General features: G+C 38.0%; 1 protein-coding gene across 1 annotated transcript in view; it reads right to left on the minus strand.

The window, feature by feature from the left end:
- Nucleotides 1-10600: 10600 nt before the first annotated feature.
- The window catches only part of KIF11 (kinesin family member 11), a 49935-nt gene continuing 48084 nt past the window's right edge, over nucleotides 10601-12451 (minus strand). Inside the window, exon 22 of the mRNA XM_067709988.1 lies at nucleotides 10601-12057. Within this exon, the coding sequence (XP_067566089.1) occupies nucleotides 11926-12057 (132 nt within the window). The 3' untranslated portion in view covers nucleotides 10601-11925. The remainder of the gene's footprint in view (nucleotides 12058-12451) is intronic.

Below are 12451 nucleotides of genomic sequence, written 5' to 3' on the forward strand. Positions count from 1 at the left end.
CATGGGTGGTGACCATAAAAACTGAGAAAGACTCGGCTGGTAAGGGGCTGGAAGAAATAATAAGTAAACATATAACAATTTTGTTTAAAAAGAGTTAAGTGGGAACAAAACAGGCACACATTTGAAAAGGAAACCTCTCTTGAAATCAGTCCCACTATTTATCTAACAAGTTAGAAGTTGTTAACAGGAAAGTACACTGATTCTGCTCCCAGCTAGGATGTAGAAAGCTGAAAAAACCATTGTTGCCATTCTAACAAGAAAAAACTAGACAAACCACACAATCATAACTTTTCTGAACCAATCAGAGAGCTGTCTTAGGACAGCCAAGCAATCTGAAGAAAGAGAGGACTTCCCAGTGAGAGACAGGGATGAGCAGTAGCTGACCTGGGAGGAGGAGACACCAGATACCATGCAAGCAGGTAAGAAGAATTCAGCTAAAATATTTAACAAATTGCCAAAGGTTTAATGTGAGCTAGGACGAAAGTATAGAACCCCCGGGAGCTGCAGACGCAATGGGAATTGGCACAGACTAACAGGCTCTTCACAGACTTTACCAGGTGCTCAAGAAAAACAGAAGCCCAGGCAGGAGACCAGAGAAAGCCGCCATTTGTGACGCATGCTTGGAGAAGAGAGCAGCCCCCACTACAAAAAAAGGCGTGAAGCTCTGCCCAGACCCTTCCTCCTTACAGACCAAAGCCATAGGGAGAAGGGTAGAAAAACTTGCGGCTCCCAGGGAACAGGTGAAAACCACTGTGACTGAGATCAAGGTAAAAAAACAAACCAAAACCCTCTACGTCTAGGGGAGGAGCAGGAAACTCTCTCCTGCAAAGAACCTGCCAAAATTACTGGCAGAGTTTTGCTACCCCAGGGAGGGACAGGATCACTGAGAAAGTCCAAATCCCCTGAGACCCAGGACACAGGGCCTGCTAGGACTAAAGCTGGACCTGGGCAGCAGAAAACCCTCCCCAATCCCCCACTCCAGGACAGCAAGACCCAAGAATGAGGGAAGGGAAAAGCAGCCTTCCCATGGCAGAAGGGCAAAAGTGTGCTCAGAGACCCTTCCCCAGTTCAGGCACACAGGGAAGGCTGAAAGCTGAGGATGGAGTAGGAACACTGAAAAAGCCCTCTAGCAACCTAGCTCCTACCCTAATCCAACTACTGAAAACCAAAGTTAAAGAGAAAAAGTTGAAGGCAGCCAGAGAAAGAAGACATTAAATGCAGGAGAACATAGATAAGAATTACACACCAGGCTTCTTATTAGACACTGTGCAAACCAGAGGACAATGGAGCAACATTTTTAAAGTACTGAAAGAAAATAACTGTCAACCCAGGATTCTACACCCAATGAAATATCTTTCAAAAATGAAGACATTTTTAGAAAACAAAAATGACAGAATTCATTACCAGCAGTCCTGTACTATAAGAAATATTAAAGGAAGCTCTACAAGCAAGAGGGGTATATCAGAGAATCTGGTATCATACACAAAGAAATAGATCTACAAAAATAAATGAAGATCTCTGGAAATGGTTAAAATAAAAATAAATAGAAAAACATTCTTTCTCTTATTTTTAATCTCTCCAAAAGATCATTGTCTTTCAAAAAGAAATATAGTACTGGTGTATTGTGGTTTTATTGCAAATATGAAAGTAAAATGAAAACCACAGAGAAGATGAGAGAGAATAATTAGAAGTGTGCTGTTGTTAGGTTCTGAAGCTATATATGACTCAGTATAATTTTTTTTGAAGGCAGACTGTGATTAATTCAATATATATATTGTAAGCCTTTGGAAAAAAATGAAACAAAAAACATTTTTTTTATTTGGCTGCTCTGGGTCTTTAGCTGCAGCATGTGGGATCTTTGGTTGCAACATGCAGGATCTAATTCCCTGACCAGGGATTGAACCTGAGCCCCCTGCATTGGGAGCATGGAGTCTTAACTGCTGGACCAGCAGAGAAGTCCCTAAACAAAATTTTTAATGGAGATAAAATGGATTCATAAAAACATTCAATTAATTCTAAAGGAGGAAGAAAAAGAGAAAAAAATAAACAAAGAACAAAAGAAATGCAAATCAAAACTACAATGGGGTATCACCTCAGAGTGGTCAGAATGGCCATGATAAAAAGTCTACAAAAAATAAATGCTGGAGAGGATGTGGAGAAAAAGGAACCTTCCTACACTGTTGGTGGGAATGTAAATTGGTAGAGTCACTATGGAGAACAGTATGGAGGTTCCTTTACAGACTAAATATAGAGCTACCATATGATCCTGCAATCCCACTCCTGGGAATATATCCAGAGAAAACCATAATTTGAAAAGATACATTCACCCCAATGTTCATTGCAGCACTATTTACAATAGCCAGAACATGGAAGCAACCTAAATGTTTATCAACAGATGAATGAATAAAGAAGACGTGGTATATTTATACAGTGGAATATTACTCAGCCCTAAAAAGAATGATATAATGCCATTTGCAGCAACATGGATGGACCTAGAGATTATCATACTAAGTGAAGTAAGCCAGACAGAAAGACAAATATCATATGATATTGCTTATATGTGGAATCTAAAAAAAAATAAAAATAAAAATGAACTTATATACAAAACAGAAATAGACCCACAGACATAGAAAACAAACTTATGGTTACCAAAGGGGAAAGTGGGGAGGAATAAATTAGGAGTTTGGGATTAACATATACGCACTACTATATATAAAATAGATAACGAACAAGGACCTACTGTATAACTCAGGGAACTATACTCAATATTTTGTAATAAGCTGTAAGGAAAATTAATCCAAAAAATATATATATGTATGTATAACTGAATCACTTTGCTGTACACTTGAAACTAACACAACATTGTAAGTCAACTATACTTCAATTTTTTAAAAAAAGAAACCTTAAAAAAAGATAAGAAATAAAAATTAATTTGTACTGCTAAAAAAACAAAAAGAAGCAACAAAGAACAGAGGGGACAAATAGAAAACAAGTAGCAAGATTATATATTTAAACCCAATAATCACATTAAATATAAGTAGTCCAAATAAATGAATTAAAAGATTGTCATACTGTATAAAGAGCAATTATTATCTATAAAAGCTCACTTCAAATAGAAAAGATAGACAATTAAAAGAAAAAGAATGGAAAAAGATATATAGGCATACCTCGTTTTATTACACTTCACAGATACTGCATTTTTTCCAAATTGAAAGTTTGTGGTAAACCCCACATCAAGCAAATCTATTGGCATCCTTTTTCCAACAGCATTTGCTCACTTCATGTCTCTGTCACATTTCGGTAATTCTCTCAGTATTTTAAGCTTTTTTATTATTATTGTTATATTTGTTATGGTGATCTGTGATCAGTGATCTTTTTTTTTTTTTTTTTTTGTGGTACGCGGGCCTCACTGTCGTGGCCTCTCCCGTTGCGGAGCACAGGCTCCTGACGCGCAGGCTCAGCGGCCATGGCTCACGGGCCCAGCCGCTCCGCGGCATGTGGGATCCTCCCGGACCGGGGCACGAACCCGCGTCCCCTGCATCGGCCCGCAGACTCTCAACCACTGCGCCACCAGGGAAGCCCGATCAGTGATCTTTGAAGTTGCTATTGTAATTGTTTTGGAGTGCCACAAAACATGCCCATGTAAGATGGCGAAATTAATTGATAAATGTTGCGTGTGTTCTGACTGCTCCACCCACCAGCCATTCACCCATCTCTCTCCCTCTCCTTGGGCTCCCCTGTTCCCTGAGACACAGCAATATTGAAATTGTTAGGCTGATTAATAATCCTACAATGACCTCTAAGTGTTCACGTGAATAAAAGAGTTGCACATCTCTCACTTTAAATCAAAAGCTAGAAATGATTAAGCCTAGTGAGGAAGGCATGTCGAAAGCTGAGAGAGGCCAAAAGTTAGGCCTCTTGCACCAAACGGCCAAATAGCCAAGTTGTGGATGCAAAGTAAAAGTTCTTGAAGGAAATTGAAAGTGCTACTCCAGTGAACACACAAATGATAAGAAAGAGAAACAGCCTTATTGCTGATAGGGAGAAAGTTTTAGTGATCTGGATAGAAGATCAAACCAGCCACAACAGTCACTTCAGCCAAACTTAATTCAGAGCAAGGGCCTAATTCTTTTCAATTCTATGAAGGCTGAGAGAGGTGAGGAAGCTGCAGACGAAAAGCTTGAAGCTAGCAGAGTTTGGTTCATGAGGTTTAAGAAAAGAAGCTGTCTCTACAACATAAACATGCAAGGTGAAACAGCAAGTGCTGATGCAGAAGCTGCTGCAAGTTACCCAGAAGATGGAGCTAAGATAATGAATGAAGGTGGCAACACTAAACAGATTCAATGTAGATGAAACAGCCTTCTGTTGGAAGAAGATGCCAGCTAGAACTTTCATAACTAGAGAGGAGAAGTCAATGCCTGGCTTCAAAGCTTCAAAAGACAGGCTGATTCTCTCGTTTAGGGCTAATGCAGCTGGTGAAGACATGAAGCCAATGCTCATTTACTATTCCAAAATCCCTAGGGCTTTTAAGAATTATGTTAAATCTATTCTGCCTGTGCTCTACAAATGAAACAAAGGCTGGATGACAGCATGTCATTTTACAACATGATTTACTAAATATTTTAAGCCTACTGTTTGAGAGGTTTGAGAGAATTGACTTCAATTTTGAAAGAAGTACTTCTGTGGGTAAAATGCTATCAAACAGCATTGCATGCTACAGAGAACTAGTTCCTGAAAGAGTCAATAGATGTGGCAAACTTCACTGTTGTCTTATTTTAAGAAATTGCGACAGCCACCCCAGCCTTCAGCAAAGACCACCCTGAACAGTCAGCATCCACCAACATTGAGGTGATACCCTCCACCGGCAAAAGGATTATGACTCTCTGAAGGCCCAGATAATGATTAGCATTTTTTAGCAATAAAGTATTTTAAGATTAAGGTTGTACATTATTATTATTATTATATTTATTTTTTTTTTGGCTGCATTGGGTCTTCGTTGCTGCACGCGGGCTATCTCTAGTTGCGGCGAGCGGGGGCTACTCTTCACTGCGGTGCGGGGCCTTCTCATTTGCGGTGGCTTCTCTTGTTGCGAAGCATGAGCTCTAGGCGCGTGGGCTTCAGTAGTTGCAGCACACGGGCTCAGTAGTTGCAGAATGCAGGCTCTAGGGCATGTGGGCTTCAGTAGTTGTGGCACACGGGCTTAGCTTCTCCACGGCATGTGGGATCTTCCTGGATCAGGGATCAGACCCATGTCCCCTGCACTGGCAGGCAGATTCTTAACAACTGCGCCACCAGGGAAATCCCTATTTTTTTAGACATATGCTATTACACACTTAACTGATTACAGTCTATAGTGTAAACATAACTTTTATATGCACTGGGAAACCAAAATATTTGTGTGACTTGCTTTATTACATTCACTTTGTTGTGGTGGTCTGGAACTGATTCCACAGGCTTTCCAAGGTATGCCTGTATCATGCAAACACTAAGAAAGAGAAAGCTGGAGTTGTAAATCAACTATACCTCAATTTTAAAATTAATTAATTTTTTAAAAAGGAAATTAAAAATAAAGAGAAAGCTGGCGTATCTACATTAATATAACAGTTAACATTAGAATAAGGAATGTCACAAAGGATAAAAAGGGACAATACTGATAAAGGGGTCGATTCATCAAGAAGTATAACAATTCTAAGGATGTATGTACGTCACAACACAGGTGCTAGAAATGGAAAGAACTGAAAGGAGAAATTTAAAAATTCACAGTTGTAGTTAGAGACTTCAATTTTTGTTTTTTGCCACACCGCACGGCTTGTGGGATCTTAGTTCCCCAACCAGGGATCAAACGCAGGCCCTCGGCAATGGAAGTATGGAGTCTTAACCAGCGGATTGCCAAGGAATTCTCAAGACTTCAACATTTTAATTAATAGAACAACTACACAGAAAAATCAGTAAGGTTACAGAAGACCTGACCACCTTATCAATCAACTTGGTCTGACATTTACAGAAAAATCCATCCAATGATAAAATATATTCTTTTCAAGTTTAATATTTTACTTAGACTTTACTTATCAAAGTCTAATATTAATGAGAACCTTTACTACCTCCCAGATAATCAAAGAATCTTTGAATCCTTTAGCTCTTCTTAACCTTCTTCCATCTTTTTTTTGTTTTTAATATTTATTTATTTATTTTGGCTGTTCTGGGTCTTAGTTGAGGCACACAGGATCTTCGTTGTGGCATACAGATTTCTTAGTTGTGGCATGCAGGCTTCTTAGTTGAGGCATGTGAACTCTTAGTTGCAGCATGCATACGGGATATAGTTCCCCAACCAGGGATCAAACCCCAGCCCCCTGCATTGGGAGCATGGAGTCTTACCCACTGGACCACCAGGGAAGTCCCATCCTTCTTCCATTTTATGTGCTATTCTTGAGGGTTTTAACTCCATATATATTTTAGACCCTATAGAACATTGTTATTGTTTTATAGTGATTATTTACCTTTCTGATGCATTTATATTTTCCATTGTTCTTTATTCTTTCCTGCATCTCTGAGATGCCATTTGGTAACATTTTCTTTTCACTTAAAGAACACTCTTTAGTGTTTCCTTTAGTGCCAGTTTGGTGATGACAAAAATCAATTTTCATTTCTTAGACACATAAGATGCTTTTAATGAACCATCATTCCTGAAAAATATTTTCATTAGGTATAGAGTTCTGTGATAGCAATCAGTTACTTTGTTTCAGCAGTTTAATTATCTCTATTGTTTTTACTTTCTTATTTCATTTAACCTTTTAGCAGTTTGCCTATGGTGTACCTAGGTGTGATTTTGCATTTATCTTGCTCAGGAATTATAGGGCTTCAGTCCCATTCTTTTCCCTTATGAGGCACTAATTATATGGATGTTAGATCTCTTCACCACATCCTGTTTCTTTCCTATTTCTCATCCTTTTGTCTTGCTATGCTTCAGTGTAACAATTTTCTTCTAACCTATCATCCTCTTTTTGAAACTCTTTTTAACTGTCTATCCAGCATCTAAACCCATCCCCTGTATTCATAATTTATTGTATTTTTCAGTTCTAGAATTTCCATCTGATTCTTTTTTTTTTTATTTTAAAAGATCCTGTTTGGGAATTCCACATTTTGTTTGGGAATTACATAAAATTAAACATTTAAAGAATTTTGGTAATTCCCTGGCGGTCCGGTGGTTAAGGCTCGGTGCTTTCACTGCCATGGCCTGGGTTCAATCCCTGGTCGGGGAACTAAGACCCTGCAAGCTGCATGGTGTGGCCAAAAATAAATAAATAAAAGATCTTGTTTGGCAACTCAATTAGCTGTAATTTCTGTGATTTGTTTCTGTTGTCTTTTCTGTGGGTTTTTGGTCTGTCTCTTGGTATACTAGGTTATTGTTTTTAATTAATTAATTAATTTATGGCTGCATTGGGTCTTCATTGCTGCGCACGCTTTCTCTAGTTGCAGTGAGTGGAAGCTACTCTTCGTCGCAGTGCGTGGGCTTCTCATTGTGGTGGTTTCTCTTGTTGCACAGCACGGGCTCTAGGTGTTTGGGCTTCAGTAGTTGTGGCACATGGGCTTAGTTGCTCCGCAGCATGTGGAATCTTCCCGGAGCAGGGATCGAACGCGTGTCCCCTGCATTGGCAGAAGAATTCTTAACCACTGTGCCACCAGGGAAGTCCCTAAAATAAATCATTTTAAAGTACATAATTCCGTGGCACTTTGTATATTCATAACGTTGTACAACCACCACATCTATCTAGTTCCAACACATTTCCAACATCCCCAAAGAGAACTTGATATTCATTAAGCAGTCATTTCCTTTCCCTCAACTCAAAACAGCCTTGGCAACCACCAATCTGTTTCTATGAATTTACCTATTCTGGATATTTCATAGAAATGTAAACATACAATATATGAATTTTTACATGACTTTTTTCACATAGCATTATATTTTCAAGATTTATCCACACAGTAGCATGTATCAGTGCTTCATTCTTCTCTATGGCTGAGTAATAATCCATTATATGTATATAACAGATTTATCCATTCATATGTTGATGGACACTTGGATTGTTTATACCATTTAGCTCATAGAGCTAACATGAACATTTGTGTACAAATTTGTGTGGATACATTTTTTCTCTTCTCTTGGGTAGATACCTAGGAGTAGAGTTGCTGGGTGAAATGGTGATTCTACATTTAACTTGTTTATGAACCACCAAACTTTTTAAACAGTGGCTGAACCACTTTACATTCCCACAGGCAATATATGAGGGTTCCCATTGAACAGCTTCACCACGACTTGTCATTTTCTGTTTTTACTATAGCTATCCTTGTGGATGTAAAGTGATATCTCATTGTGGTTTTGATTTGCATTTTCCTGAAGACTACACTTGCTGCTTTCAAGATTCTGTCTTCAGTTTTAACAGTTTGATTATCTTGTGATCTCTTTGAGTTTATCCTGTTTGGATTTATTGAGCATCTTGGATGTGTAGATTTGAGTGTTTTAACAAATCTGAGAAGTTTTCAGCCATTATTTCGTCAAGTACTGTCTGCCTTTCTTTCTCTCCTATTCTTTTGGTACTCTCTTTTTGTAAATATTGGTGTGCTTCATTGTGCTCCACATGTCTCTTAAGTTCTACTTTTTCCTTCATTCTTTTCCCTTTTTGCTTCTTCAATTGGACAATTTCAATTGACCTAGCTTCAAGTTCACTGGCTTTCTATTGCCTGATCATATCTACTGTTGGAAGCCTCTAGTGATTTTTTTCATTTCAGTTATCTTACTTTTCAGCTCCAAATTTGTATGGTTCCTTTTTATGGTTTCTTCACAGATATCCTCTATTTGTTGAGACATTTTCCTACTGGATTCCTTTAGCTCTTTGAGCATATATGAGACAGTTGATTTAAAGTCCAAAGTTTGTGCTCCCTCAGGGATGGTTTATGTTCATTTCTTCTGTGAATGAGCCATACTTTCTTTGCATAATTCCTAGTTTTTGTTGAAAACTGAACATTTGAATATTGTAATAGGGTAACTTTGGAAATCAGATTCTTCATGCTTTGGGGTTTGTTTTTGTTCCTTGCTGTGGGCTGTAGCAATTTATTTAGTGACTTTTCTAAACTATTCTTTTGTAAAGTCTCAATTCTTTGACTTACGTAGTCTCTAAAGACTTTTTTGCTTGTGTTCAGCTAGTGTGTTGACAGATTTTCTTGAATGCTAGTAGCCAAAAAATAAATACATAAAACAAGGATTAAAAGAAAAAAAAAAATCCTCCCAGTCTTTGTAGGTTGGTTGTGTTGGAGCACTCCTTTAAGTGCTTAGCTAGGTCATTTTAAATCAGCTTAGCCTTCACTTCCTGCTTGTGCTGAGCCTAGAGTTCAGCCAGCAGTGAACACTTAGGTCTTCTCAGGTCTTTTCTAACCATGCAACTTGGCCTAACTGATGGCTTTCTCAGTTCCCTAGTATACACTGTTGTTTTTGAGTAGCCTAACTTCCCTAGGAAATTCTCTCCCATTTTTTCCTCTCAGGCTTTAGGCACTCCTTTATTTACCTCAACTGTAATCCTTTGCCAAAGGTGGCAGCAGGTTGTTCATTTGCCTTACAATATTTTTGAGAAATACCTGCCATTTTTCCACCCTGAGTTCTGAGTTAGATGAAACAAAGGAAAGTGCCTTGCTTCAGTCCTTCAGGTTGGCTTAGACAGGTTTCAACAAACAACTTTCTGAGATTAAGATCTCCTCTGCTCCTTCATGACCAGGGAACAGGGTCTCACTCTTTGAGAACGATGGGCTTCTGCATGTCTTCAAGACCACCACAGAGCTGGGAAGGGGAATGTAACAAGGGCAAGTAAAACACCAAAAAGCTTTCCTAGTTTTTAAGTTACTTTGTTCTTGATTCAACATTTGCTTCCAAGTTCTGACAAAATTGTTTCTGAATGTTTCTGCCTTTGAGGAGGAATGGGTCCTTGAAGCTACCTACTCTGTTTTTGCTGAGGGTTATTTTTTGAGTCCTTGACATTGTATATTAAAATTTACAGGGCTTCCCTGGTGGCGCAGTGGTTGGGAGTCCACCTGCCGATGCAGGGGGCGTGGGTCCATGCCCCGGACCGGAAGGATCCCACGTGCCACGGAGCGGCTGGGCCCGTGAGCCATGGCCGCTGGGCCTGCACGTCCGGAGGCTGTGCTCCGCAACGGGGGAGGCCACGACAGTGAGAGGCCTGCGTACCACCACCACCACAACAACAACAATTTACAGAGCTAATTTAAGGCTCTGGATGTTAAAATTCTCCAGATTTATTTTTGCTTCTGTCAGGCAGTTCAACCAGTTGCATTAGCATTCCTAGATAACTTTAAAACTTAGGGAATGAGATGACTTAAAGCTGGACTTCAGGCCCTGTGAGGCCCAATCTGTTTTTCATTAATCTTACACTAAATCATAGCCCCTTCAAGTGCAACTGAAAGCCGGGATGTTTACCAAGGCCCTTCTTCCTTGCTGGTACTTCGGTAGAAGTTTATTTTAGGAATTTTAATACAACCGGCTTAACTCTGTAAACATACCCATTGCCAAATAAGAAATAATGAGACAAATAAGTTAATGTAGAAACCAAATTTATTAATCATGGGTTTACTGAGGGTAGCTTATATTTTTAGATATTATCCATAGCTTATGTTGACATCTGATTTTGCAGAGAAATTATATGATCATTTTTATTAAGATAATTAGTACTCTGCAAGGCAAACTTAGTTCCTTGAAGTAGCAGATTTTCTAATTCTCCAACAGGGTTTGGTTTTACTTAGCTATCAGAATCAAATCTGAATTTATACACTTAAACTTGATGTGTGTAAAAAATTTATTCTTCACATATATTCCTTCTAAGTGCTCTGGTTCTTCATGCTGAAACATCCCAACTTCCAGAAATTTGGCTGCCAGATCAAAATTGTCAGGGCCCTTCTAATAAGGGTTAAGATTTCAAGAGCAAAAAATATATACACACATATTTTATTATATACAAAGAACAACAAAAAGTTTCACCAGGTAAATGAATATAAATGATAGTCATAATTAATAGCTTCAAAAAGCACTTAAACACTTTGACCTTTTGCACAAGATACAGGCTTCAAAATAGGGTCACATAGCCATTAATCAGAACTCCAGGTAGTTCTCTCATAATAGCAATCTATATTCTGGAGAAGATGGCTTTTTATGAACTCTGTGGGGACTAATGTGTTAGGCCTCATAAAGGAATGAAATGCTTTCATATCTAGGGGGAAACAAATTAAAATATTGAAGGAAGGGATACTTCTAGGGTTGTGTTTATTGTTGACAGCAATTTTAGAGATAACCACAGCAAAGTGTAAAAGATTTCTAGGTAAAATTCTGGCTATCCCATAATAATAATGGATACCATTTTGTAGCGCTACAAATGGTTTGGTGACAAAAAAAGGGAGAAAGTTTGCTGAGAAGGCAGAATGAAACAGTCTAGGAAAGGAGGTAAGCAAATATAAACATAATTAAATCATACAAAGAAAAGAAAGGATATGGTCCTTCCTAAAACCATGCGCTGGTGATATTTACCTATATAAGTTCAAGCCTAAAAGAACACTGCAGCTTCTATATATCTGCTATTTAGTAATATACTAGAAAAATATTTTTCATTTGTTATGAAAGAGCTATTTTATATCAAAAGCTAGAAATACATATTTACTCAATGCAAATCCCAAATGAAACCCAACTTAATATACAGTAAACTACAGCAATGACAGAAAAAATGGGTAGATAATAAATTCAACTAAATTTACAGTACTGCCTTGATATTTTCTACTCATTTTTAATCTATACACAAGGCTCAAGTTCTGGGGTTACAGGTTTTATTTTTCATTTTTCTTAGAAAGTAAAATTACCAGTCCTCAAGTTAACTAAAAATTGTTCTGGGCTCGTAGAGGTAATCTGCTCTTCGTAACAGATTGCTCTATAGTTTCTTCTACTTTAGACCTCTCCAGCGGATTAATGCCTCTGTTTTCTTTATCTTTTCCATGTGATTTTTTATGCTGTGGATTTAAGGGGGAAAATTAAGTCAATATAAAGTAACATCTGATACATATTAATCATATTCTATTTTCAAAGTTCTCTGGTTTATAGGCAAGAAATTAGGTGTGGAAAACTTCAGAAAACACTCAGCACAAATTTGAGCCAACAATTTGGCAAGTAGAAATTTTATTTTATTTCATTTATTATTTATTATTATTTATTATTTATTATTATTTATTATTTATTATCATTTATTATTTTCATTTTATTACCAAGAGGGGGAAGAAAGAAATACTAATTTTCTGTATGATTTTCCAAGGAATAATTACACATTTTACTGTAGGGCAATGGTTCTCAGTAGGGAGATTTTGCACCCCAGGAGACATTTGGTACTGTCTGGAGACATTTTTGGTT

This window comes from Pseudorca crassidens, chromosome 16, assembly GCF_039906515.1.
Source record: "Pseudorca crassidens isolate mPseCra1 chromosome 16, mPseCra1.hap1, whole genome shotgun sequence".
Taxonomy (NCBI): domain Eukaryota; kingdom Metazoa; phylum Chordata; class Mammalia; order Artiodactyla; family Delphinidae; genus Pseudorca; species Pseudorca crassidens.